The sequence below is a fragment of the Microcebus murinus genome, chromosome 7 (assembly GCF_040939455.1).
Source record: "Microcebus murinus isolate Inina chromosome 7, M.murinus_Inina_mat1.0, whole genome shotgun sequence".
Classification (NCBI taxonomy): domain Eukaryota; kingdom Metazoa; phylum Chordata; class Mammalia; order Primates; family Cheirogaleidae; genus Microcebus; species Microcebus murinus.
In genome coordinates, this window is record NC_134110.1 from 83,094,397 (window position 1) to 83,117,179 (window position 22,783).

Genomic DNA, 22,783 nt, shown 5'->3' on the forward strand with positions numbered 1-22,783 from the left:
TTTACTGTTGTTTCTAGAATGTTCCTTCAATAAGGTATTAATATTTGCACATTCTGTTTTATGCAAGGAATTCTCCTTCCTACTTACTCCTACTCATCCTTAAGATCTAAGCTTTAATGTCAATTCCTCAGGAAAGTCATCCTTATTCTACCCCCTAAGTCCAACTTTTCAATACTCTCACGGTACTATGAATATTTTCTTTGTAGATATGCAGTCCTACAATCTTCATGGTTTATAATCATGTTTATTTTTGTGATTATCTCACTAATGTGTACCTCACTAGAATATAATTTCCTGAGGGCATTTTTGCTTATAAACATATGGCAGTGATCAGCACCATCCATAGCAGATTGTAGGAACTCAATTTTTTTTTGCAAGAATGAAAGCAGAAAACAGAAAGCTTCAGGAGAGGCTATTACTTGTTTATTTATTGTTTTTCATTATATTGTTCCTAGCCATGCTGTTCTCATATCGCTTGTAAAAAAATTCTTAATTGTTTTAGCATAAGTGGTCTGATTTCCACTTCATCTTCTGCACGTTTCTTTTAAAAACCGTGTTTATCAGATACACGGTTTTGTATAGTTCCTCAGGTTTTCATATTCATCAGCAATGTCATAAACATAATTGATTATTCATTATGGTTTTAATTAGGAAATGCTTTTTTATTAATTATTGAAAAATTAGTTTCCACAACTTAATGATGTCATGCATGAATGTTTGCTTATCAGCATTGTTTTACACTCTGATTATTCCATGCAATGTGCCATAGGATTAGGGGAGAAGAGGAAATAGAAAATATCTAATTGCTAAGCATAACAGCAGTATTCTGAAGAGTTTGCCTGCCTTTTTGAAATCTCAAACTGATACAATTTAGACTTAATTCCAACAAATTAATGAAAGAGGATCAGATTATTTCACTAAACTATTTCTTCAGCTCCTGAATATTATGGTGCCAGGGTAGAAATATCACCTCAGATAAGTTTTCTAAACCAACCTAAACAATGTCATTCTTTGTGCAATAAATTAGCTTAAATTCCAAATCTGAAATTTGGTATGTTTGCAAAAATGATAGATCTGTTTCTTTGCTTAGCTCCCCATGCTATTTAGAAGACCTTACATTTCTTTTAAAAACATGTCAGAAATGTTAGAAAACGGTCAAGATTTTAAAATACTTGACTTGAAAAGTGGATGCTGTAATATGCAAATTATCTAAAATATTAGGAGAGAAATTGACTTTTTTATACTCTGCTTGAAATTCTAAATTATATTTAATATATGAAAAACATTTATTAATATATGGTCGGGTAAATTTTAAAAGCTAAAATAATGATGTTAATACTAAGTATTGACTACATATTAAATATCTATCCATAAATTATTTTCTTTGGCAATAATACTTTAATGTTGAACTTCCACTATGACAATGTGCAAAAATATTCACTTATCAAGAATAAAATTAGAAACTGTTTAAACACTCATTTAACAATACTGGCCTACCATTTGTAGAGTGCAAGAAGGTAAAAATCCCTTAGACAATTGTGCTCTTGGGTAGAAAGACGGATAAGAAAGAGTATTACCATTCTCAAAGAGTTTATCCTTAAATTTAAAAAACTATATATAAACAAAGCAAATTAAATATTTAATATAGTCAAATTAAAAGGGTATCATATTAGAGAGCATCTAATTCTCACCAGGAGAACTGCAGGAAAATTCCTGAAGAATATCACATTTAGTTAAGTGCCAGAGGATCAATGGCATAGTATGACATATTCATAGTTTCCCAAGGTAAATAAAAACGAAAATGATTATGATGATAAATTGGAAATAACATTTATTGAATACACATTACGTGTTTTATATTTTATATTACGTGTGTTAAGTACATTACACGTAATGTCTCAATTTTTAGTGCAATCCATCTCTATGAGATATTATTTGTCCCATTTTAAAGGTGAGGTAATTGAAGAATAGGCAGTGAAATAACGTACACAAGGACACACCTGTGTAGAAGATAGGTAAACATACAAACAAGACTATGAAGGTTCCTAAATGCTTTTACAAGGGGGGTTGGCTTTCTTAAGCAATGGAAACTCATGGAAGAGAGTAATTCCAGAGAGGGAAAGAAATACAGAAGCATTGAAAACAAATGGAGAGGGATATGATGCAGAGGTTCCAGCTGACATTGCAATAGTGCAGGAAAGTGAAGATGGGATGGAAACTAGGAGCAAATGTGAGAACCCATATACTGATGGGGTTGATGGGGCTTCCCTATTAGGGGAGACAGTAAGGAACAGCCTGATATTGCAGGATGTGCCTGCGTAAAGTCACACTATTGATGAAGGTTGGTAGTGTATCTTGGAAAAGACGTCCCCACAAAATCTGCTTAAGGTTTTGAAGATTTTAAGGTATAAATCATTAACTTTTGATTACCAATTATTTTGGACCACTTACTTTCCTGCCAGTCCTTGATAAATGATCATGAAATGTTGGTTCTATTTATGTGAGCCCCTCTCCTTTTCTTTTTTCCTTTTTTATTATCCAGCTTTCTTGCTCTCCTGATCCCAATGTGTAATTTATCTCCCTTTATCTGCTCAACTCCTACTCATTTACTTGCTAAAAATATTTGAAGTGTTGTCTTGTCAATTCCTTTATAATCACTTTATATCTTTCAGATTCTTTCCTTATACTTCAAAAACTCATCTCTCTCATTCTACTTAAATTCTCTCCTGTTAGAATATTTGTAATAATGTGTTCTCTTGCACATACAAATACATAATCAGGTTGATTTTGCAGACTTTTGCTATTATGGATGTTATTTATACTAATGTTAGTAAACCCAATTTCAAAGGCTTACAATAATTTTGTTCATTTATCTTATAATGATTTTTAAATTAAAATAAGCATGCAAAGGGAACTGAAAATAAGACTTGGAAACATGACTCATTTTAATATGTTTATAGGAAAAGAATAAATTCACCAGCAGACAAAAAAAAAAATTACCAAAAGTAACATTTTACAGATTTTTTAGTCTCAAAGCACAATACATTTTTCATAGAAACAAATATATCACCACTATAGGTACCATAATATGGCAACATTTATACACAAGGCCATTTACCATTAAGAAAATCAGTGGCAATGGTGATGTAATACATTTACTCATCTTTGTTAAACTTTTTGCTATTATACTTCCTGGCCTGCAGGAGTATTTGCCAGGATACAAAAGGAAATATGTGACCTCAATTTTAACAATACATAGAAAGCGCTGGCTGCCCAGGCTTAACCCTATATTTACTACACGATCACCAGGAATGTTTTCATACCGCTAACTCTTGACTAATTAAGACCATTCCCAAGGAATCAAACATGTTAACAGATTCATTTGGATATTAAAGGATTATTTTATACAAAACAAGAAGTGCAATATCAGAACTTAATATTCTATATGACTAAACTTAACAAAAGAAAAAACTGTACAGGTATTAAGTGGAAAATAGTTTGAGATTACTTGGAGTACGTAATGGCATAACACTAGACTGGGGAAAATGTGATTATAAGGTTTCTTTCAGCTTTAGAGTTGACTATTTTTTAAATGCACCAGATGATTTTCTGAGGGACATTCACATTCAATGTTTAGATTCATTTTATTAGTGGCATACACAAAGCACCATATAATATATGAAATGTAGAACAATCATGAATATGTAATTAACTGTAGAAATAACTGCTAAGAAAATATAGCAATATTTAACACAGGATTTCTAAAACCATTACATTTTCATTACTTTTCCCAAAGCTAATGTCCCATGTTTTATTCCATAGACTTTGTCTATTAAGATTTATATGCATTTGGCACTTTTTGGGCTGAAAATAGTCGATATCTTCTGTACAGTAATGTTACAGTTTTATACAAACTTCAGAAACATGGCATTTGGAATAGTTTTTATGATCCTCTTCCAAGTGTTTCACTTCACACAACAGCAAATACTCTGAATGCCTTTCCTCCCGGAGGATTCTGTAAACTGCAAAAAATACAGAAATATATTGATGTCATCTCCACAAATAATCCTTCCAATAAATCATGCTTTCTTATGACAGTCAAGAAAGCAGCTCTATGAATATGAATCCAGATGGTCAACTTTCTTAGGCTACTATAATTTATTGTTATTGGAAAGCTTGAGTGAGGATGACATAATTCTTTAAATCTTGGTTGTATGGTGGACTGCAAATTTACTAAAGAAATTTAAGATGTGTAATGGTAGTAATAGTAGTCTCTATAAAACTTCATAGATTCTAGATATCTTACTAATATATTACCTTCTTTGATTTTAATAAATCAAAGTTAGGCAGTTGTTATTTGATTTTACCTGGGCAATACCGAGACTAAGGTTTACAGCTATTGGGATGGCTACAAGTTAAAATGGTTGCAGATACTTAGGCAATACTCTAGAGTCTAGCTTGCTATCATTTCCTAAATGTGCTATCATATAGATTAATACTCTTAATAGTTTCAAGAAAAATGATAGTGAGGAAATTTAATGGTCATATCAGAAAGGACTTAAGCATTTCTTCACTGAAATGAACAAATGCAAACACACAACATTCAATCTCATTTTGGGGATACTTTTAAAATGGAAGTTTAAAGTAATGCAGACTCATAACATTTACTCTTTATTAAATTGTTTATATTTTATTTGGCAACAGCAATCAATGTATATTTTTAAATCTTTAAAGGTTAACACATTGATAATACCATTCATCATTATTTATTCTAATCAACCGTAAACATTTGAAGTTTTTACCTTTTTACATAAAGTGTTATTTGCTTAATAATTAATAAGACTTTTACAGATTAACACAATAAATGCTAAGAAAGTGACAAATTGAAATCCATTTTATGTATTTATTCATGTATAAGAAAAAAAGGGAGAGAGTTTTAAAGTGAGAAAAGAATGATATCTCACGTGTACAAACACAAAGCACACAAAATAAATACACACACTCCTACATGCACGCACACCAAGTTTTTCATATAAGCATATAGCCAACATAAAGCTATTTTTATTTATCAACAACAGATTGACCAAGTGCCCTAAGAAGTGGATGTGTTTGATGTGTTTCTTCTGCAGTAATATATCGGAAAAATGCATATCTCTGAGCCCACAGATCTGAGCTCTGAGCTTTTACAAGTTATATGAACTTCAACACATCATTTAACCTTTTTGAGCCTCAGTTGACACATATAATATCAGGATTTATGGAACTGACATTAAAGGGCTGTTGATGGAGCTGAGTTAATATACCTAAAGTTCCCAGTAGTGTCTAGTGTCTGGAATGTTCATAGGAGGTACTCTAAAATAATTATTATTCTCAGTTTTACTAGCTCATCTTCTATCATTTTATATTTTAAAATAAACTTAAGAAGTATGAGAAGTAAATGAAACCATATCACAACATTTAGCTTATAAAGTTTCATATCAGGTTCTGTAACTCAGGAGTTCACTTTATATATTGTATCTGCTTAAGGAGACCATGAGCCAGGTTATAGAGAAGTCACCTTCTCAACAATGGCCTCTTGATACAGTCTCCTATGAAAAATTCTCAGCAGTTCAGAGATAAGAAAAATACAGATCTGTCTTATTATGATGATGACACCCAGATGGTTATGTGGAAGGCAATCTAGATACCCTGCATGGCCTTTAGAAATTACTATATATGTGAACATTCTATTGGCAATTTTGAAGAACCCAGGAAAATATCTAAAAGTTTTTGTATCTATAAAAATAAATGGGACTTAATATTACTTCCATAAGTACTAATGATTTTTTTAAAAATCATCATAGGTTCATTTTTCTTAATATTTATTAATGCATGATAAAGTGAGTCATGGATTTTCTCAAATCCTTAAAATAAATAATACTAGCAGGCTAAATTGTATTGAGAAGACCTGAAAGAGTTCATTCATGTCACACTAGGTATCCAACTTCAAATCAAAAAGAGAACTTGTGATGACAGATACACTCTTTCCATACCAAACAAACAAACAAAAAAAAAAGAGAGAGAGAACTTGGTTCTAGGGAAAATCAGACTCATTGTTTTTGTCAAATACTTTATCAGATAATTGGATTAGAGAAATATTCAGTCCCTTGCTCACCTAGAAAGACTGAAACATAAAAACTAATCTAGAAAATCCAAAAGAGGATGAAAGAAATTTCCTAATTATATGATCAATTAACAAAAGAGTGGTTCTGACTTGTAATCCGATTTTCATGTTGATTTTTATAAGCCAGCAGGAGACAGGCACCTCCGGTACTACAGCTTCTCCCATCCCTGGAAGATTGTTTACAAACGTGTGCAAAGGAAACATACTGGCTCTGCCACTTAACTTTGAACCCCTACTAAAATGGGTCCATTGTAAAGCAATCATAAAGAGATGGATGGTATATATATATATATATACACACACACACACACAGACGCACACATATACATGTTCTGTTTTGTTTTTTTACCTTTCTGAGAAGATTCCATTCTGAAAAGAAGCGATGTAAGTCTTTCTTTTGTCCACAGGCATAACGTCAACATAACCACCATGATTCCGAACCACCCCAGCATGTACTGCTGCTCTGCAGATACTGGACAGCTGAGGAGGCAAGGAAAAATTTTTGTCATTGTTAGGAAATTCCTGCTGGACTTGCCCAGCCTATTCTTCTACCGGACTAAAGTCACTGAAATGTGTCCCTTTATTGATAGCCAGTGAGCAGCTAGAGGATAATGTTTTGAACATAAAGGAATGTTTCAAAAGTCAAATCTCAAAGCCCATTCTGAGCAGCTCTGAGGGCAGACCTTCAGGGAGGCTGCAGTGATAAGACGCCCCCTCCCAGCTCTAATCTAGCAAAGACCCGTCCAGTCTTCATTGCACGGTTTTAGAGTGCCAAAGCAAGAAACAGCAAATCAGCTCCTTTTATCTCTTCTTATTTTTTAATTGTTTATTTTTTTTTGAGACATAGTCTCACTCTGTTGCCTAGGCTAGAGTGAGTGCCGTGACATCAGCCTAGCTCACAGCAACCTCAAATGAACCTCCTGGGCTCAAATGAACCTCCTGCCTCAGCCTCCCGAGTAGCTGGGGCTACAGTTTGTGCCACCATGCCTGGCTAATTTGTTCTATCTATTTTTAGTTGTCCAGCTAATTTCTTTCTATTTTTAGTAGAGATGAGTTCTCACTCTTGCTCAGGCTGGTCTCGAACTACTGAGCTCAAACGATCCACCCGCCTTGACCTCCCAGAATGCTAGGATTACAGGCGTGAGCCACCGCACCTGGCCTCTTTTATCTATTCTAGGGTCTATTTGTCCTTTTTAAATTTTAGCCTTTGCTAGTCCCTATTGGAGTCACCGTGGCCAAATGTTGAAAGGTTGGGTTATTTGTACCTGATTTATGTTTCGTTTTGCCTAATATAAATTCAGCAATAGTTCTGTACATTTCTATGGCTCCTTTTCCAAAATTATGGGATATATTAAATGGGAAGTCATTTCCTATTAAATAACATAATCTATGCAGAAAATTTTTGCCTAAAAGAATAACTCTAAGAAGAAAAAAATGAAGAACAATCATAACTTCTACCTAAATTTGCAGTGCCAATCACCCTGCTTTGAGTGGTCTGACATGAACCTTAGGGACATTCTAAGGTTATATATATTGTACCAGTCATATTATCTTGAATGAATGTGATTTCTATGGAGAAGGAAATAATTATTTCAGGTCTAATATTTTCAAATTTTTCAAAAAATAACTTCTAAAAGTCAAATCATTCCTTTTGGCCTATTAAAATCTTTTCAAGATTTAAACATTTGCTTTAATCCAATGTTCTACCAAAATCTGTCAATAGCTTGAGAGTGTAGCCTGAGGACATTCCACAAAAGGAGATATCTGAACTGTCTCAGTAAAAAGCAATCTGCCTCATATCCCTGTGGGTCTTTTCTGATACCACTGGTGTGTTCTTTTCTTATCTCAATGCATACGTGGGTGATTTAATATGCTTTTGTAAGTTCACATAAGCATGTGTATCTTACGTGACCTTGCTTTATTACTGTGCTGTGAACTCTGCAGCATCAGTCAGTATTTATTAGATCAGAAAGCCTGAATACCAAGCTGTTTAATCCTTTTCATGCTTTTGCTATATCAGAAAAGACCATATATCTAAAACCTGTATCTCTACTCTGAGGAGGCATTTTATTCAACATTGAAAGGCCCACACTGAATTAAAATTTGCCTCCAATATGGTTCAGAACAGACTGAATTAAAAATAAGTCTGTACACATTTCAGTATTTACTCTCTTCTGTTAAAAAGGTATTATCAGCACTTTTTCCCAAGGCAAAAAAAAGTGCTTAGATATAACATTCACTAAAGCCAAGCACTTAAAATGCTTTGAGACTATTGTTTTGCCTACAACTATGCAGTCAGCAGGCATTCCTATTCAAGTCCAAAGGTTCGAAGACATTTTCCTTTCATACACAGTTTGTAAGAATTAATATATGATGAAAAGAATTAATCTGTGAGTAGAATATTTTGTAAGAATTAATATATGATGAAAAGAAAGAATTAATCTGTGAGGAGTAGAATATTTTAATTAATGCAGAAATTAACTTAGTCTGTAGTAAACTATAAATAAAAGTTCAAAGCAATAGAATGTACAAGTTCTAACTCAATAAATGGAGAGTCAGAGAGAGAAGAAGAAAGAGGAGGAGGAGGATGGTAGGGAGGAGAGATGTTGGTGATTGTTTCTCACTCTTCCCCATATGAACCTCACTGAAGAGATAGTGTATTTTGTAGGGGCAAAGAAGACTAGCAATTAATGGTTCAATCTCTGACTCTGTACTTAGCACGTGAGAGCAATCTTCACATTTCCACCTTACTCTTCAAAGGACCTACATAATAATATATATTACCTACCCATTTCACTGATGTAGGAAGATAAAACGATCTCAGGATATAGGTTCTGACAAAACTTTAATTCTAGCAAAGAGATGGCTTAAAAGTACAGAAGTATATAGACTATTCTGAAAGACAGACATAACTAAAATGAAAAGATCTGCTGCTTAAAAGGAAAATCTGGAAAGTATGAAAGTATGGTTTCTTTGGAAATCTCTGATGATTCCAGATAGGCACATTCCCACACGATTATTAGTTTGTTTTTTCAACACATATTTATGCGCAAAGTACTTGCTGAATGTCTGATTATCACTGTGTGCTCTAAGTTCTAAAAAGGCAGGAACAAGCCTATCTCATTTACAGCATGGCAGACATCAAATTAGTCATGAAAAATTGATAAATGACTTTCTTGGCTGCTGTGCTCAAAGAACTTACAAACTAGTAAAAGAGATAGGGTAACAATCATAATACCTAATAAAATAGGCTAAATGCTAAAAGGAAAAAACAAAGTTATAGGGGTTGAAAGAAGGAAAACTTCAGACTTAGGTTACGAGATCCAGCAATGCACCTCACAGAGAAAGCGTCAATAATTTAGAATGTGAAGAACGAACATAGTTTTGACAGAAAAATTTCAAAAAGGATTTATTTCAAACAGAGGCAAGAATATAAGCACCAATGTGAGGACTAGCTAAGCCAAGATACCAGCAGGACACTGATAAACTACAGATAAGAATAAACCTCGAGCTTGAGAGAGACTTGGAATGAGAATAATTTCAAAGCTAAAGCTAAATTTCAAAAAAAAAAAAAAACTGGACCTAAATGAAGTCATTAAGAGGAACAAGTGGTAATGCCCATATTTCAGATCTCTTTACACTATCAAATTGGCTAGTATTCTATTGAATGCATGCATCGAGAAGCTATTTTCTAAATTTGTTTTTGTCACTCTCTGGCTCAGAAATCTGAAACAGTTTCTAAATGTCTGCCACATAAAACCTAAACTCACCAGCATGCACTTTCAGATTCTATCTACCCATTTGAAGAGCTGGACTCCTCTATCCCTCAGACTAACTTGGCTGCAGCCCCTCTCAGCTCCAATTCTTAGCAGCTCAGAGACAAGCAGAGCTATTTGCTAGGCCCCCATGCAGCTCATTCGCTCTCACCCCCATGTCCTTGTAGATGCCACTCATCTCAACTAGAATGTGTCCCTGACACTCTTTACCAACCCACACTTCAAACCTGGTTCAAAGAGCACGTGACCATCCTGAAGCCATCACAGCTCACATTCTTTGTCCAATCCCACTAAAGTCATCCACTACAACATCCCCTCAACTAATTTCCTTTTGTATATATTTTAATATAGTATATCTGTTTATGACTCTATGCTACTTTTTAAATGCCCCTTTGGCAGTGAAGGCTCTGTTCATACATTTGACAGATTCTTAATTGTCCAGTTTAGACTTCAAATACCAAAGAGCCAAAAGAAAGATTAATGAAAGGCAAAATACATTTCCCTTTCCCAAAATATCTGTAGACTATTTCATTAACTGTCTCATAAAATATATGGGGAGGATATGAAAAAAAATTTAGTTAAAATCAATGATTATGAATTCTGATTTACATATGGATATTAATTTTTCAATGATATTGATGAGTAACTCTTTTGAGGATATGTATATCAGCATGTTTCCATGTTCTATATATCAGTGTGCATGTACACATTGAAAGCTGTATAAATTAGGATACTTACATCAGAGTAAACTCGAGTTCCAATGACACGAGCATAATGTGGATTTGCTTGCATACAGTTACGAGGACAGTATACTCTGAAAAAAATAATATACATATATATATTAAGTAAGCTGGTTACTTCAGTCTTTCTTATTAGTAAAACCATAGACATGCATACACAAAAGTAAAATCAACATTCTAAACCCTATTCATTTTTTTTTCTCCTGAAATTGGTCAATTGTACAAGCCAGGCAATAGACACTATTGCATCTGTTTACTTTATCTACTTCCATCTTTTGACACAAATGTGATTTGTTTTTAAATTTAGCTAGGAAGCTTTCTGATTTGGGGATTTAAAGCAGAAAGAAACACCAAGAAGCATCTCTATGTATCTGAGAGCTTAGCACACAGTGTGTCTGCAGAATTTCATAAACAGGCAACTCGGAAAATCGGAATCGTTGCCTCATTCATCTCAGTTTCTCTTCTCTATGTTCACATCTTTGGTATCTAATCCAATTTCATGGTTTTAATTATCATCTATAAACTTCTGATTTCCATGTTTGTGTCTCAAGTTGGGACTTCTCAATTCCAACTGTGTATTACCCTACTGCTTATTCAACATCTCCACTTAGATCGCATGAATACCTCAAACGTGGCATGTATGAAACCCATTTCTAATCTTGTCCTTTACTCCCCATATCTGTTCTTTATGTAGGCTTCCCATCGCAATAAATGGCACTTCCATGATTCCATGTGCTCAGGCTGAAAACCTTTATTCTGTCCTTGGTCTCTCCCTTCATCTCACACCTCACATGCAATCCATCAGCAATTTCCATTGGCTACACATAAAATAGATCCAAGACCAGAGCATCCCTAAGCAGCTCAGTCATGCTAACTCTGGACTCTGTCATCTGCAGTTTGACTGACTGCTGCAGGCTCTCCTGTGATCTCCCTGCTTCCACCTTGGCCCTCGCGAACCTATTTTCTACATATATATTAAAGTCTAAACATGTCATTCCTCTGCTCTAAACACTCCAGTGGCTTTACATAAATGACAAATCCTTAGAATGCCCAACAAGCCCTACAGCTTCTAACCTCAATCACCTGACTCTATATCCTAACTTCTTCTTTTCTACTTTCTCACCCTGGTCCAGTCACACTAGCCTAATGATTTTTCCTCAGACATACACAATAAGATCCTGCCTCAGAGCCCTTGCATTTATCTGCCTCTCTGCATGGGAATGCTCTTCCTCCAGAAATCCTACCGCCTTACTGATATCTGACTGGCTTAGCTCATTTTAAAGAAGTTTCCAAAAGCTTTTTACTTAAACATAAATATATTATAATGTTTAATCAATAACATGGCATGTTAAAAAATCAATTCCCAGTGTTTAAGAAACTGTCAAATGGTACTTTTAAAAAAATCAATTGGCTCTTTTGAATTCACACACACATACACACACACTAAAAGGAAATATGAACTAAAACTGAAAAAACACAATTCATTTTACATAGTAAAGGAGACTTTCAACATGACAGCTACATGAAAATCACTGGTGGACGATGGCATCAATGACTTTCCTAAAACTACTCTAAAAACATTTCAGTTGAAAGCACACTTGCCAATTGAAAGCAGATATTCCTTAAGATAGCTTTTAAGAAATAACTAGTTATTATTTCTAAAATCTTTATACCATCGTGCACGCTAGAGTGCATATACAACACATAACATCTAAACCAGAAGCATTTAAATATAAGTGATAAGAATCTGAATTTTTGTAACTTTGAATTAAAGGGCTGATTAGTATAAAAGATGCTGTCTGGGGTTTCTGCAGGAGGAAGGGTGTCCCCTCTGGCTAGAAAATGATCTCATTGTTTTGAAAACTGCCGGGCATTCACTGCCAACCTTTTGGTTGTAAAACCATCTGCTCTGCTTTTAGGATCATGCTGTGTCATATTTAGCACTCGGTTTGCAGATAGCCAAGGTCAGTAGTTCCAAGTTGATTTAGTCTCTACTTAGGTAAGTTCAGGTTAAAAGAAAGACTGAGGGAGGTTTTGCTCGTTTGTGTTCTAATCTCTGTTTCCGACATCTTGTTACAAACTACTGAGGAAGTAGGTGGTGGTCTAGTAAACATTCATTTACCTACATTTTGCCTCTAAGCTTTGAATAAAAAGGCTGACATATTTTAACGATACCTACTTGTATGTCTTGAGCATTCAATAGATTTTAAAGACCTAATTTTTTTATAGATATATGTAAAACAGGATAAGGTTTCCAATAAAACTCACATACACATACATGCATACACCAAATCCACAAGGTTATGATACTAATAATTTATTCTAGGTTGTTCTGCCAGCCATGGAACCTCTCAAGGACATGACCAGGCAGGTAAATCTTGTTTCTTCAAGCTTTTCTTGAGCTAATTTCCTTTAATTTATTTGCTCTTATCAATTTTCTACAGAATAGACTATGCTTCAACCTATTTAAGTGATATGAAATTCTAAAACAGATGTACCAACCATATGGTTCCCCAAAAGTTATAAACTGTCATATAAATAATTTAAGAAACTATCAAAAATTTTATATGAGGAAAAGATAAACCATTTCACTAGTCTCTGAAATAAATAAAAAAGGAGAACTTTCCAGACTGCTTAAGATTAAAATTATGCATAAATTATCATTTCTATGGATTTATTAGTGAAAGTAAAAGTTAAAACTAATTTTAAAAATTTATATCATTTTTCTTTTTTTGATGTTCTCTCTCCTAGAACAAGTCAAGAAATAGAAAACTTGTGTATTAAGATTTTACTTGAATGATTTTTCTCTTTTGGAGGAATATTGATATAAATTGTTTTATAGAAACAAAAGTATCACTTATTGAGTATTTAGTTGAGGAAGGTTTTATGTTGGAATGCTCCACAAAGACTGTCCTTATTACTTTGTCCCCATAAAACTAGCTACATGGCTAACATAAGGCCTGGCATAGTACTCGTATAAGGTAGGTATTTAACAAACATTTATAAATGTGTAATTCTAAAATTCCTATTTTTTCCACCTATTATGATGCTAAGATTTACCAGCTTCAACTAATAATACATGTTTTCTGCTTTCCATAAAAATAAAATCTGTAAGTATAGTGGCTTGAGAAATCTGAAAAAAAGCTTCTACAAAATTTTCTAAGATTACAAAAGAAACCATGATTTAATCAAATCTGTAAGCCTTATAAGGCCACAATTAATGAAATTCTAGTAACAGATTATATTTTTATAACAAAAATATTTGGCATATATTCATTTGTGGTCAGATGGCAAAAAAATATATGATAAATTTCACACACTAAAGGATCCTAAAATTATCCTACATACTTTGAAATCTGATTTCAGTAAAGAAACATGCTGAGTAATTTCAATATTCTCAAATCAGCACACATCAAGTTAGCCAGCCAAAAATATTACAACAGGAGTCTCACATTAGAGACAAAAAGATTTGGTTTTTGAAAGGAAACAAGTTATCTATTTGCTTGTATTACATACATAATTGAGAAACTATCTACTGGCAGAAAGTACTCACTTGTGTAAACGTGGTCTTCTGTTATGAAGGTTCTATTATTTCCTTTGTTAACAACCAATCTCATTTGTGAAACATTGCTTTAGTTTAAGAAGGATAAGTAATGAAGCTTTTCTAAAGTAAATAAATTTCATCATAAAAATTAAGCTCCTTTAATTTTTTTTATCAAATATAGTTTGGAAGTTATAATTATCTAAGTTTCATTACTGGGTTTTGAAAGTTGTGTGGACAGAACTAAGACTGGGAGTATAGGGACATGCTTCACTTTTCCTATGTACTGAGTATGGTTTATGGCCATAATACTTCTAACAGTTTTCATCTTAGCTTGGCCAAGATAAAGTATTTTTGTCACTATTTTATAGTAGATAAACCCCAATATAATTTTATAAAAGAGAATATATAATACAAAATAAAAATAAAAGAAAGGCAAAGGTGGGTTTTTTGACTCACCAAATACACTCAAATTGATCTCATTTAGAAACTTAATAACAATGTTAAAAAATATGAGTTTTGTCATTTTTGGGTTTTTTTGTAAGAATTTGTTATGAACTTAAAGTTTCTGTCCCTTCAAAATTCATATGTTAAGTCCCAATCCCCAATGTGACTGAATTTGGAGACAGGGCCTTTATAAATGTAATTAAGGCTAAATGAGGTCATAAGGGTGGGTCCCTTATTCAACAGGATTAGTGCCCTTATAAGAAGAGATACAAGGGAACAAACTCTCTGCCTCCACCATGTGAGGACACAAAGAGAAGGTGTCCATCTGCAAGCCAGGAAGAGAGCCCTCATCAAGAACCAAATCAGGCTGGGCGTGGTGGCTCACGCCTGTAATCCTAGCTCTCTGGGAGGCCAAGACGGGAGGATTGCTCGAGGTCAGGAGTTCGAAACCAGCCTGAGCAAGAGTGAGACCTCGTCTCTACTATAAATAGAAAGAAATTAATTGGCCAACTAATATATATAGAAAAAATTAGCCGGGCATGATGGCGCATGCCTGTAGGCCCAGCTACTCGGGAGGCTGAGGCAGGAGGATTGCTTGAGCCCAGGAGTTTGAGGTTGCTGTGAGCTAGGCTGACGCCACGGCACTCACTCTAGCCTGGGCAACAAGTGAGACTCTGTCTCAAAAAAAAAAAAAAAAAAAAAAAACAGAACCAAATCAGCCAGTACCTTGATCTTGAACTCCCAAACTCTAGAATTAGGAAGAAATAAATTTCTGTTGTTTACACCACCCAAGTCAATGGTATTTTGTTACAGCAGCCCAAGCAGACCAATACAGGACTCTTTGTAGCACAGGTAAACATATAGGTTATATTCATAAGCCCTGATATTACAGACTAACAGAAAGTACTTCTGCATTTGGAGGAAAGCACACTAAGCCTGCCCTGAATGCATGTAGTTTGAGATGTTCCACTGCTTCCTCCTGCTTAGTAGTTCAAGATTATACAACCTTTGAATCCTAGAGATGCAAAAAATTCAGGCAAAATCAATTATCACAGGGCCAAAGCCCCATATATGTTCACTGGCTAGCAAAAAAAAAAAAAAAAAGAGAGAAAATTTAGAAAACATTACCTTGGGCAATGTGAAGCAGGCTTATGAAATGGACAGAGCTGCTCCACAGTTGTTTCACAAGTCACAGCTTGAACTGAGGAATTAAAACACAAAACAGTAAGTGAATCTTTTGAAAGCAATAACATACTATATAGTTGTAAGAAAGTAAGATGAAAAAAGTGCTAACCTGTTACTTTAGAGACTGTGAAGGAATTAGCAGACTGATATTTGCTGAAGATAAAAAGATAGAAATGTCAATCATTTTCTTATAGGCATCACCCATCAGCATTAATTTCTGGTATCTTTCAGATCTATGAATACTTTATTTTTTAAAATATTTTTGTTAAAATAGTTATATAAGTAGTGATATAAGAAAATATCATCAATTTTATGCTAAATCTATATCACCTTCATATATGAACCAAATCAATACCATTCTTAATGTTAGAGGCTGTTCTTGTCATTACTAATCTCAAAAACTTATACATAAGAATATAATCCAATACATATTATATATATATGTATGTATTGTGTTTCCTATCAAAATTAAAATTCTCAAATACCAACTCCCTGTCTTCACAGAGCCAAACTATTTAATCCTTCACAATAGTAAATACAAGGCAGTGTTGTAAAAAAGACTACAAAATAATAAGTACCTTAAGGGGGTATACATTATTCATTTTTTTGCCCTAGTATCAAGTAAAATGTCTGTAATAAAAGAATGACCTTCTCCTCATTATATGCATTATTAAAAAACAGAAATATAGGGTTAGGTACCCTTAATATGTCAAAATATTAATTGGTTCATGAATACCCAGATTTTTAGAAAAACCATCTATTGTAAAAGGTAAGGCTTATTTATGATGGTACTTTAACATGGTAGACATATTTATGTTAATCTATAATAACACATTCATTATTATGATAATAGTCACCATCTATAATGTATCCAAAAGAAATAACATTCTTTGAGGCACAAAATATACAATCTATTAAATGTAGCCTTTAAATTTCAAGAAAGTTTCTATAAGTTTAAGAGAAAAAAATAAATAATAGGATAAATGTTCTTTAATATAGTGCTTGGCTTATTAAAACTAATAACTAATCTTTATTATTTACTGAAAGTAATTAATAAACATTAGCTGAATGAATGAGTTAATCAATAAATATGTATATAAAGCTTTTAAGAGTTATTGGTAATAGCTGAAAACCACATATCAAGCCTTTGAACAAAATCGTATACATAGGAAATCATTCCACAAATTTGCAAGTTTGTAATAAATTGTTTTTTATATTATAGTTAACCCCATTGTGGAGTTTCATGCAATTGTATAGTTACAAAGGAAAGAAACTTACCCAATTGTTTGAATGCCATTTCTATTGGATTTGATGAAATAATGTTTTCTTCCTTGTCTAGTGATATCGACCCAACCACCATCATTGTCTATTATACCATAATGAATTGCAGCTCTACAGATGCTGGATTGCTTGGAGAAAAGGAGGAGATAAAAGGATGTTAAAATATTAGGCTTCTGCATAAGGCACAGCCTTTTACTACTTATGAGACTTTAAATTAACCATTTCTGAGCAAAATATCTATATTATATAGGTTGTTATTTTTCCATATGAAAAAATCAAATATTTTATGGAACCAAATAGTTACATTTGTAATACTTACCATTTCATAATGGACACTGCCAATAACTTTAGCTTTACTATCCAAACAGCCAGCAGGACATTCATACCTAAATCAAAGTAATTGGGAACAAAATTTAGTTTCTCGGAATGTCAATATAAAATAAAAACATTTTATATTTTATCAGCTAATTTTCAGAATAATAATAAATATTACCTATTGCAGGTTGTTCCTTTGCACTGATCTCTTAATCTTACTTCACAAGAAACAATTTGGGCTAAAAGGAAAAAAAAAACACCAGAATAACTTAGAAAATATGAAAGCTGCTGTAATTTGTTATATATATTGTAATAGGTTTTGTCCATTCTAAAAATATTCAAATTACTATTATCTTGATGGGTATGCCATATAATTTTTATAAATAATGCAGAGGTCTTACACATTTGCTGGGTGCTTATTACTTCGTTTCTGTTACTATCATCTGATCTTGTCCGAACGTGGGTGTCATGAACTTGCGACTGCTGACGTTCGATTTCATTTGTTTCTTCTTCTCGAGGAGGATAATACCTATCTGACCCTTCTGTTAGAGAAAACAGATTTAGGAAATATTAATGTCATTTTGTATTTGCAGAAATTATCAGATAATGATAGACTTTGATATTCCCATCTAACATTTAAAACTAGAAAAACTGGTACTGTTTTTGGCACAGGTTTTGGCTTAAGGTGGTGATCTTAAAAGCACTGCATTGGAGTAAATGAAATGCACACATAAGCCTTTGAACCCTTGCTGCTTTTACGTTAATGTTTGGCTAATATTTAATGGAGTCACCTTTAAGCTAGCTTTGCTTACATTTCAACATATTACCAGTGTTTTGTTTTCACAATGATACTATGAAATCTACACAGCGATCTAATAAAGTTGGGGTTTAGTAAAATTGCATTTGTATTCTCAAATGAAATTGTATTCTTAATATTTTCAGAAGAATCACATTTAAAATTCTCCCAAATGGAAATCTGGTTTAAAGAAGGATTGTTATGCCTGTTATTTACTACAATATCCATTTCTATGGAAAGGTTTTTCTCTTTTAGAAGGAAATTCAATGTGCAGAAATTTAAACTTGATAGTGGAGAATAATTTCAAATTTGAATTTAATTTTTTTCCAGATTGACCAATAGCAAGGGCTTGACAGTGGCACATTTTGGAGAGGGGTATTGTTTTCATGTGTGCCTACGAACTCAGAACCTAGAAAAAAAGGAAGTATGAAATCGGAAGCAGAGGAAATTCAGCTTTAAATAAAATATAGTGTGGCCACTGGTGAAGGAGCAGGTAGGCTGGAGGTTTTGGCACAGACACTGATACAATGAAAAGATGCTTCAAATGCTTCCAGGAATTTAAAAATGGCTTATGCAACAGAGGGACATATCTGAGTATTTCTTGTCTACTCATTATAGCTAATGAGCATTCAGTCATTAGGGGGAAAAAAAGAGACGTATCTCATTATGAGCACTGAAAAAAGAGCTGTAATTATTCAAATATTTTCTGATACATTTACTCGACATTTTTCCCCATTTAATAATCATGAAGAAAAAAGTACAAGGCAGTAAATAATGTTCACTTGAATGCCCAAGAGCATGACTTTTCACAAAGCTTTGTCAAACACAGTTTACAGGCTATAAATAGGACACTGTATTTATATGTACTTTTCAAGACATCAAATGCATTTGAGGGCACTACTTTTATAACAGTTTTACATTACTATTATACTTTCTTGTTATTTTAGCATGAAAAACTACACAGTCTGCAGTAAGTGTAGAATCAGTACAATTCATTGAGCATGGTTCAATAAGATATACAACAGGGTATTTGGGCAAAAACTTTTAAAGTGCTAAAAAGTGTGGTAAGTTGCTAAATCCTTCAAAAATGATGACAGTTATGGAAATAACTCTAGTCAGCAATACAAGATGACCTTTAAAAATATCAATATACTTGTCACTCTGGGGTAATTTCAAAGTAGAATTAGAAGTAGTTATTGGAAATAATCGTGAAATTTTCTTTTAAACTCATATTGGCATAACACACGTAATAATTTAAGTATTTTTAAAAGGTTTTTCAAAATATTTGAAATAAGAGTTCTAGAAGCTTTTCATGTAATAATTAAGTGCACTTTGACTTTTTTAACACAAGTAATGTGGAAGCTGGATTATAATATAAATCAAAGTGAATATTACAATACAAAAGCACCTACCTTTGTAGCATAGATTTTCTCTACAGCCCCCTCCAAAACTAGGCGGGCAAGCAGAACAGGGTCGTCCATGTTTATAAGGAGCATGGCCCCACCAGTTTCCCCTTTAAGAGATGATTAAGAAACTTACTAAATAATTCAAAAGTTACATCCTCACAAACCTAAATGTCAAGGGGCAGTCTAACAGCATAATTTATAAGGTAATGCAAAATAACACTATATTTTAATATAAGTAATGATTTTGTGTGGAGATTTAAGACATTTATTTATTTTAGTACAGAGTTCTTTTGGTGACTAGGCTTAAATTTAAATTAATGCCTCATTCTTTTGAAACTTTTCAAAGTAATTTGCCATATATATAGTCAAAACCTATAAAATCTAACTTTTGTAGAAAACCAAACTCTGCTATATATTCACCTATATCCCATTTGTTTTAATAAAAACATATCTTAGACTTAAATTCAATCTTGAGTCTGGTTGTATAGTATTTTCGATGTAATCACTTAAATGGTCTTTACACAGATGAAAATACATTTCCCAGTTGTCAATATCTAATAAATCAAATTTATTTAATATTTATGGAATAGTATAGATCAATGGGTAAAACTAAAAAATATGATTCCCTTCTTCACAAAGATCATATTTTCAAATTTCATATTCCCTTTAAGCATTGTTTATATATTAGGTAACTATAAATGTTGTCATATTAAATAAACTGAATTAAAGCAATACACTTTACTCAATAACACACACTGAAAATGGGAAAAAATCAGGAACATAAAGTTATTTTCATATTGTCAAGAAAAATTTACGTGTGAACGCAGTGTTTTGTCTACTTACTTTGGGGAGTAATTGCACACCAAGTAGACAGCTTTGGGCCATATCTGTCCCCAGATGTTCATGTTATGACACAAATTAATGGCACAGCCTATTCTGCTACTGGTTGCCCACACCACCTGCATCAGAGAAAAGAAAGGCTCAGAAAAAGCAGGTTGAGATGAAATAAGACAACAACATATCTGAGGGGAAAACGTATAAAATCTGAACTTGAGAAACCAACATTTATCATTCAAAATGAACTAAGGCAGTATCAAAAAGGGCATTTTTTCTGGAAACTTTGGGTAGTACCTCATTCATCTTAAGAAAGAGATCTACAGGTAAATAACTGCATCTGGCCATAAAATGTAAGCATTTTCAAATGCAGGTTTACTGAGTACTTAAAAAGTTACATTGTCACAAACCTAAACATCAAATTAAAATTTCTATGAAGAAACTTGCCCTACCAAGAAACAGAATTTCACATCCTGAAAGTAGTGGAACAGAAATTGAAGGGTTCAAATTGCTTATACAACACTATCTTTTCATTGTGACAGTGTTTTTTAGGTAGTTTGATGCTGATCTTACTCTTGTCACATGTAAAAACATACACAATGATATATCTGCTTTACATTCACTGATCACAGGTCATAGAAATTCTAGAAACTCAGATCAGTGTTGACCTTTAGCTAGTTGAATCTGCCTTTGTTTAATTTGTTTAGAACATACCAAATGTGAACACTAAATATGAAAAAATATATAAATCTTGCACATGTGTAAAGATTGAATATAACTGGTAACTAAAAACTATATTTTTATTCTTTGGAATAAAACTTAGACTCTGAAAATAATAAATTTCTCTCCATATACATTCATTGGGGCCATACCTAAAATGTTTCTTATGGAAAATATTGGAAATAATGTCTTTTAAAGTAGATGTTTGGGCTTTTTAATAATTACTTTTATTGTTTATAGAAATTTGTAAGCCTATTTCACATAATCAATAACCATACGTTATTGTTTTTTAATAACCATATCAAATGACATAAGAAAGACACAAGCTCAGTAGCTTAAGTTCACCCACAATTACACTAACTCAATTTGGAGAAATGGTGTATAATACACCCAAAACATACCTGTGTATAATGAGTACACACAGGTCCAGAACATCTGAATGGACAATATGGGTTGCATTCATGTTCATATGGATAAGTAAAATCTCTCACTTCATCATACCATGCCTGTACATGAAACGTTGGGGGCCTATATCTAAGGAAGAAAATAACCACAAAGAGCAAGTTATGTTGGAGAAAATGTAAAACCAAATATTGCAAAATAGATTGGTAAAGTATGGAAGAAAGATATTTTTGTGTAAGTTACTAATCTTAAATATTTATGCTTATTACATTACTAATATATCAACGATTTAAAATAAAAATAAGTAAAAGCTGCTGAGTATTCTGATATGTTTTTGTTGTTGTTATTCGGTGATTACTTGTTTTTCTTTTGGGTACCAAGTTTTTGCAAATTTGCAATGATGAATTAATAAGTATTTTATTCAAATATTAATTTTTTCAGAAACAAAAAGCTGTGCTTTACGATACCTTCCCCAGTGTGCTCCCAAGTTCTGCCCAATTGATGGAAGCAAGCTTGCAGGCCCATGTTCCCACATACATGTTTCCGCCCAGGATTCTGCAGACCTTTCCAGCTCTACATCCCATGTCTACAGTTTAAAACAAAAATGCAACGTGCACATGTAGAGTTTAGACATTTCTTCAGAATATAGTGTTGATCAGTTCTTATATTTTTTTCCTTCTTACTTCTTTGCAAAGTCAACAACTTAGTTTGGGTTCCCACCAGACTCAAAAGTCACCTAGATTTTTTTTCTCTGGCCTCCAAATCAGTCTCCTCACCTCCATCTCTTACTCCTCCAATTCCCCCCACAAATGTTTATAAGTACCTAAGTGAACACAAATATACCTAAATGACTCCCCTGTCTAAACACATTCAACAAATTCCCACATGCATAAAGTCCTTGGTCCCACTGTTCTCTGTCATAAATTCTTGCTGGCATTGTTTCCTATGTATAAACATCCTCCTCCCAATTATTTGTTAGACAAGACTCTACTCTTTCTTCACAATCCAGTTGTATAAAATAATTTCTCTGTGACACCTTTTCAATTCTCTTAGATGTATGCTATTCCCTTCTTGGGGCTCTTAAAGCTTTGTTGTATTCCTCTGCTTGCCACTTATTACACTGCAATGTAAGTATGTGGTTACACATCTATCTCTTTCATGAGACTGTGAGTTGCAT

At 33.2% G+C, this 22,783-nt stretch overlaps 1 protein-coding gene across 1 annotated transcript in view; it reads right to left on the bottom strand.

Annotated features, from left to right (window-relative positions):
- Nucleotides 1-1,653: 1,653 nt before the first annotated feature.
- The window catches only part of CRISPLD1 (cysteine rich secretory protein LCCL domain containing 1), a 43,117-nt gene continuing 21,987 nt past the window's right edge, over nucleotides 1,654-22,783 (bottom strand). Inside the window, exons 2-14 of the mRNA XM_012751495.3 lie at nucleotides 22,074-22,192; nucleotides 21,606-21,738; nucleotides 20,494-20,609; nucleotides 19,657-19,757; nucleotides 17,850-17,990; nucleotides 17,627-17,687; nucleotides 17,453-17,519; nucleotides 17,131-17,261; nucleotides 15,962-16,005; nucleotides 15,796-15,868; nucleotides 10,678-10,753; nucleotides 6,513-6,643; nucleotides 1,654-4,022 (exon numbers count right to left, since the gene is read on the bottom strand). Coding sequence (XP_012606949.3) covers nucleotides 3,971-4,022; nucleotides 6,513-6,643; nucleotides 10,678-10,753; nucleotides 15,796-15,868; nucleotides 15,962-16,005; nucleotides 17,131-17,261; nucleotides 17,453-17,519; nucleotides 17,627-17,687; nucleotides 17,850-17,990; nucleotides 19,657-19,757; nucleotides 20,494-20,609; nucleotides 21,606-21,738; nucleotides 22,074-22,192 — 1,245 coding nt within the window. The 3' untranslated portion in view covers nucleotides 1,654-3,970. The remainder of the gene's footprint in view (nucleotides 4,023-6,512; nucleotides 6,644-10,677; nucleotides 10,754-15,795; nucleotides 15,869-15,961; nucleotides 16,006-17,130; nucleotides 17,262-17,452; nucleotides 17,520-17,626; nucleotides 17,688-17,849; nucleotides 17,991-19,656; nucleotides 19,758-20,493; nucleotides 20,610-21,605; nucleotides 21,739-22,073; nucleotides 22,193-22,783) is intronic.